This window comes from Sinocyclocheilus rhinocerous, unplaced genomic scaffold (genome assembly GCF_001515625.1).
Source record: "Sinocyclocheilus rhinocerous isolate Xijiao unplaced genomic scaffold, SAMN03320098_v1.1 scaffold364, whole genome shotgun sequence".
Lineage (NCBI taxonomy): Eukaryota > Metazoa > Chordata > Actinopteri > Cypriniformes > Cyprinidae > Sinocyclocheilus > Sinocyclocheilus rhinocerous.
Genome location: NW_015659024.1, coordinates 1,056,883 through 1,063,556, shown reverse-complemented (window position 1 = coordinate 1,063,556; position 6,674 = coordinate 1,056,883). Strand labels below are relative to the sequence as shown.

Below are 6,674 nucleotides of genomic sequence, written 5' to 3'. Positions count from 1 at the left end.
CTGAGGATCAGATTTGAGACTCTAAAACATGATTGATGGAGAATCAAGTAAAGCTGAGCTGCTTCAGTCCAGTAAGTGTTCATCTGGAGATATTACTGCAGTTATTCTGACCTTTACTTGATCAAAATCAGTCAAGATTTGACAGCAGAAAGACTCGAGCTGAAGCTGGACGTTTCTACAATTACACTAACAGAGCTTTGACTGCAACTCTAAACTATCAATCAGAGACAGAAGACATGAGGAGAGTGTGTGTGAAACAGGTTTAACAGCAAAGTTTGATCATGTTGAAGTCTTAGAAATGTGAGTGTCAAATATGATACAGTAGGTTTCATAGGGTTAAAAGTCACACAGGTTTAGCGCAACAGTAGCCGATGACAGAATGATCATGTTTTAGTGCTGTTTCTCTATAACAAGCCACAATCTTCAGGAGAGATGCAGTACAGTGGAGCTGCACAGAAAGCAAGATGGAGACAGATAAAACGACAGAGAGAGAGAGAGAGAGAGAGAGGTGACTTTGAGAAGCTGGACTCAGTCTCATGCCAAGCGTCTCTCTCTCTCTCTCTCTCTCTCTCTCTTTCAAGTTTTTTTCAGTAAATGTTTATTTTTTTTTATTTAATGATTATTATAAGTAATTTCGATGTTTTTTTTTATGGTTTTAGTTTTAATTAATGATAATAGCTATAATAATGATCTAGGGTTGAGCAATACATTGATTTTACTGGCGATATAAAATTATGCAAAATTGTGACAAATGTAATATTTTTTTCTATGTAGCCATTGTGTTTCCTAAAGTGATCCTTTCTTATCTCATGAACATGACAGAGTCAAGACAGAAATGTTTTAAAAGTCAACGTGAAATAGTTCACACAAAAATGACTTTACTTCCCCTCGAGTCGTTCCAAATCTGTGCGCCTTACTTTCTTCTGTGGAGAAAACACAAACAAACCAACAATACACTGACTGTATGGAGAAAAACCACTGAGACACTTCTCAAAATATCTTCTTTTATGTAAAACAGAAGACAGTAAGTCAAACATTTGAATGACTTCACGGAAAGTAAAGATGACAGAACGATCACTTTTGGGTGAACTATCTCTTTAATTCATGTTTCTGTTCATAATATGATTCAATATTCAACTCATTTTATTTCTCATTAAACTTTTGTGAACGGTTGTGATCACCATTTTATCTTGAGTGTAAATGACTTTCGCTTTAAAATGACTGAAAACAGTGTAAGTTCAAACTGAGATTTTCAATTAATTTGATTTAAAACTAAGATTACACTAATTTGTGATCATGTTCATGTTGTTTTCATTTATAGTGAAAAACCAGTGTTATTTTAGCTTTATTTACATACTATTACAGTATTGAATTAGCTTTTATTTTTTATCATTTTAATTTAAGTTTTAGTAATTTTCTTATGTGCTTTTGTCATTTGCATTAGTGTTTCTTAATATTTTTCTATTTTGCTTTATATTTATTTCAGTTTTAGCAGTTTTAATACTTTAGCTTCAACTTTTTTCATTTAATTAACATTTCAAATTTTTACGTTTTTAAGTTCAGTGTTTATATTTTATTTTATTTCAGCTGTATTTGAGTTGTTGAAAACCGTTTTTAATAGTTTTATTTAGCAATAATGACACTGTGTAAAACATGCTCTTTTTGCTGTTTTATTTTCAATCTACTGGTCAAAATGATGGTTCCTCTTTTTAACCCATTTAAAAACAAATACAAAATATATACTAAATATCTTCAAAAGGCTAAAAAATATTGAATTTGTTTTTCAGCTCTCGACATGACCATTTAAACATTACAGAGACAAATGGTAAATAATTAACTATGGATCATGGATGATTTTATGAGAAATGTGCATTTTTCAAATAGTGACATTTAAATGCATATATTTGATATTCTGACTTGAAGGAAGCACGTTATGACGTTAACCCACACAGAATGAAGCTCAGCGGAGAACAGGACGAGCTCAGATGGTCGATGCTGTGGTCAATAATGATAAGGCCGGCTTGCTCAGATGTGCAAAGTTCATTTTAACTCAATCAACTGGATTTTAGTTCCCCCGCTCATTAACCTTGGATTTAGGCTTTTTCCAGAAACTACAAACAGTGACAAATGTCTCCAGATTGATCCAGTTAAGAAAAGCAATGTTTCTGGGTTTGCAAGGTTAACCTTAATGAGAAACACACAGAGCGTAAGCAATGACACGTCAAGAAACACATTCAATATGAACAATATTTTCCTATCTGAGCACATGAGGTGTAAATCCATCCTCAGGCCACAGGAAGTGGAGACTGATCTTCCCGCTCTCCTTGATCCCAATCCGTCTGGAGTTCAGAGGAGACCTCGGTGAACAGATGATCCCAATCCCAGCCCACGTCCTCCTGCACAGACACCACCAAACCATCACAGCAGCTTCACAGAGAGAAAACCGATTTAAAGGAACAGTTCACCTAAACATGAAGCTTCTGTCCTCATTCTCTTACACTCAGGCCGAGGAACACATTGTCGGAGAAATCTTTATTTCCATATAATGTGATATATAAGACAGTTCGTAGTAAGTATGTGATGTCTGTGAAGCTCCAAATGATTGAAAAAACGCAAGAGTAAAGCAGATTCGACTTCCTCACACTTAGAATATAGTATACAACTCATATGCACTTCTATGGTGCTTCATTAAATAATTTTTATTAATCGTTTTGTCATTGTGTATATAAAAATGAGAGGGTTCCTCAAAATATCTTTGACATTCAAACTGTGATTTCAAGTAATTTGATTCAAAGCTATGATTAAACTATTAATCACACACACACTATTATAGTTTTATTATAGCTTTTATTTGTATTATATTCATTTTTATGAACGCTTTTTTTAATTGTTGCTTACATTTTTGTATTTTTGTTACGTGCTTTTGTCATTGTCATAATTATTTACTATTATTTTAAAAAATTAGCTCCATTTTTCAGTTTCAGTAATTTTAGTAGGCAGCAGTTTTTCCATCTAATATTTATATTTGGTTCTGTTTCAACTCTATTTAAATAGTGGAGAATAATTTGTAAGTTTATTTTTAGTTAAAAATGTTTACAATACTGTGTAAAATATGTTTTTATTTTGAAATTCTCTTTTAACCATTTTAAAGCCATTTAAAACAAATACATAACATATAAGACATATACTGAATATTATCAAAAAGCTAAAAAATATTGATATTCTTTAGCTCTAGACATGACCATTATAAGATCATAGTCAGATATTAAATAATGAATTACTTCATCTGGATATGGATAATTTCACAAGAAATGTACTTTCTTTTAAATGAATCACGGTCACATGAATCATATGCTTTTTTTATTGTTTTGATGTTTTTGGTTCTTGTCATAATGGACTGTCATTCTATATAAAAGAGTAAAGGTTCGTCAAAATATCTTCTTTCATGTTTCACAGAAGAAAGTCATATGAGTTTGAAACGACGTGAGGGCGAGTAAATGAAGACAGAGCACTCATATCTGGGTGAACTGTCCTGTAACACATTGTGGGACAGTATGAGATGAAGAATGCTGCTGGTGACTTCATAAATCTGTTGTCTGACCCTCTTACACGGCCTAGAAAGAGCCGGACAGACGCTATATTTACTGGCAGAGCTCACCTCTCTCACCTTCTGCTCCGGGGCTAAAACCTTCGTGAGCAGCTTCAGGTCAATCTCTCCATCCTGAGAAACATTCAATACAGATAAAACATTATACTGAAAATACTGAAGCATTGCAATATAATGCCAGGGTAGTCCAAAAAACAGACACTGTAGGACGTGAAGGATGAATTAGGCAGTAACTTTATGCTGCCTTACAAGATCCTCGATTTGGACAAAGCCACAGTCGGTGTTGTTTAGGAATGACGGGTGAGTGTCTCACCAGGGTCTGAAAAGCCGAGTACTTCATGAGGTCGTTGTCCAGGTCTCTGTAGGTCATAACTCTGTTCACCTGGATACTGCAGACAAGAGAGATCCATAAACACGTGTCTGTCTTTGGCATCTCAAAGACTATTTTATCCTCCTTTTAAATTGCTGATAGACGACCAGATGAAATTCTGAGACGCTTCAGCTCCATCGATCCAATTAAGAATGAATTTAAACTCAGATTAAATATTATGAGAAACTTTAGACATGAACACTGATTGTTAAACTCATTACTCATGAGGCACTTCAACAGTTTGCACATATCCAAGCATTTTTGACAGATATGTGTGCACAGGCTTGTGTTAAGACATTCATTAAACATGTCTAGAGCAAATAAAAAACAAGGGGATCATCATATTTTGGGGTCATTGGCACCAAAAAACCCTCCAATTGTCATTTTACCTATGTTTTTTTAAACCTTAAGTAAATATCATATCATATATCCAGCAGGAATGTTAATGGAAAGAAAGTATCTTTATTAAGTACCAAAGTGCCTTTTAAGCTAGCATATAGACAGTTTAATTAACTAAGTTTCTCAACAAGATCCAACAGATCTTGAAGCATATGAGAGTTTGTTTTCTTGATGATGACTACTGTTTAAACTGTAGGATACCTAGGTGGAGCAGCGATCTGCATGGTGAGGTCTTCCTCTTGAACCTCCTCCAGGTCTGGAATCACTGGGATGTCTAGAAAATGCAGGTGAAATGTGTTAATCTTGCTAATAGTTCAATGAAAAATACAAGACAATTCATGTAACTACCTATAATATTATGGTGGCAGAGATAGCTCAACATGCTGCAACTGAAGAAAACACAAAAAAACACACTGAAAAAACAACAGCAAATTAAGAAAACATCTGCATATTGTAATGTTGCAAGAATGTAAACAAGCAGGCAGAGACGTGGATGCATGGTTTTAATAAAGAAAGAAGGTAAACAAATGACAAGGAACAATGGGAACAAAGAACCAGAAACACAGGTAAAACGGCAAACATACGTTCAACAACTGACAAGGAACAAGTGAAACACTAGGGCTATATATACACACAGGAGAACAAAAGGACTGATGAGTTACTGTGGGAACAAACAAGGTAGGGGTGTGGTCAATGAATAACTGTGGAAATTAGGGTAACTATGGAGACAAACAAGGCACACAGCAAACAGGGACAAAGCACACATAGGGAAAATGTAACAATTGCAGCATATTTCTGTATTTGAATTTGCAGCACAATGCTTACAACGCAACCAAATACAGAAACACGCTTGTTGGTTGCATTGTGAGTATTTGCAACATGTTTCTGTATTTGGTTTTGTTGTGAGTATTTGCAGAACGCTTCCATATTTGGTTGCATTGTGAGTATTTGCAACACGTTTCTGTATTTGGTTTTGTTGTGAGTATTTGCAGAATGCTTCCATATTTGGTTGCATTGTGAGTATTTGCAGCATGGTTCTGTATTTGGTTTTGTTATGTGTATTTGCAGTGTGTTCCTGTATTTGTTTCTGAGTATTTGCAGTGCATTTCCGTATTTGGTTGTGTTGTGAGTATTTGCTGTACGTTTCTGTATTTGGTTACGTTGTGAGTATTTGCAGTACGTTTCTGATTTGGTTGCGTTGTGAGTATTTGCAGTACGTTTCTGTATTTGGTTGCATTGTGAGTATTTGCAGTACGTTTCTGTATTTGGTTGCATTGTGAGTATTTGCAGTACGTTTCTGATTTGGTTGCACTGTAAGTATTTGCAGTACGTTTCTGATTTGGGTGCGTTGTGAGTATTTGCAGTACGTTTCTGTATTTGGTTGCATTGTGAGTATTTGCAGTACATTTTGTATTTGGCTACGTTGTGAGTATTTGCAGTACATTTTGTATTTGGCTACGTTGTGAGTATTTGCAGTACATTTTGTATTTGGCTACGTTGTGAGTATTTGCAGTACATTTTGTATTTGGCTACGTTGTGAGTATTTGCAGTACATTTTGTATTTGGCTACGTTGTGAGTATTTGCAGTACATTTTGTATTTGGCTACGTTGTGAGTATTTGCAGTACATTTTGTATTTGGCTACGTTGTGAGTATTTGCAGTACATTTTGTATTTGGCTACGTTGTGAGTATTTGCAGTACATTTTGTATTTGGCTACGTTGTGAGTATTTGCAGTACATTTTGTATTTGGCTACGTTGTGAGTATTTGCAGTACATTTTGTATTTGGCTACGTTGTGAGTATTTGCAGTACATTTTGTATTTGGCTACGTTGTGAGTATTTGCAGTACATTTTGTATTTGGCTACGTTGTGAGTATTTGCAGTACATTTTGTATTTGGCTACGTTGTGAGTATTTGCAGTACATTTTGTATTTGGCTACGTTGTGAGTATTTGCAGTACATTTTGTATTTGGCTACGTTGTGAGTATTTGCAGTACATTTTGTATTTGGCTACGTTGTGAGTATTTGCAGTACATTTTGTATTTGGCTACGTTGTGAGTATTTGCAGTACATTTTGTATTTGGCTACGTTGTGAGTATTTGCAGTACATTTTGTATTTGGCTACGTTGTGAGTATTTGCAGTACATTTTGTATTTGGCTACGTTGTGAGTATTTGCAGTACGTTTCTGTATTTGGTGCGTTGTGAGTATTTCCCGTACGTTTCTGTATTTGGTTGCGTTGTGAGTCTTTGCCGTACGTTTCTGTATTTGGTTGCGTGGTGAGTATTTGCAGTACGTT

At 34.9% G+C, this 6,674-nt stretch overlaps 1 protein-coding gene across 1 annotated transcript in view; it reads right to left on the bottom strand.

The window, feature by feature from the left end:
* Positions 1-1,812: 1,812 nt before the first annotated feature.
* LOC107723274 (intraflagellar transport protein 43 homolog) overlaps positions 1,813-6,674 on the bottom strand; it is a 29,399-nt gene continuing 24,537 nt past the window's right edge. Inside the window, exons 6-9 of the mRNA XM_016531847.1 lie at positions 4,578-4,650; positions 3,921-3,996; positions 3,659-3,721; positions 1,813-2,396 (exon numbers count right to left, since the gene is read on the bottom strand). Coding sequence (XP_016387333.1) covers positions 2,286-2,396; positions 3,659-3,721; positions 3,921-3,996; positions 4,578-4,650 — 323 coding nt within the window. The 3' untranslated portion in view covers positions 1,813-2,285. The remainder of the gene's footprint in view (positions 2,397-3,658; positions 3,722-3,920; positions 3,997-4,577; positions 4,651-6,674) is intronic.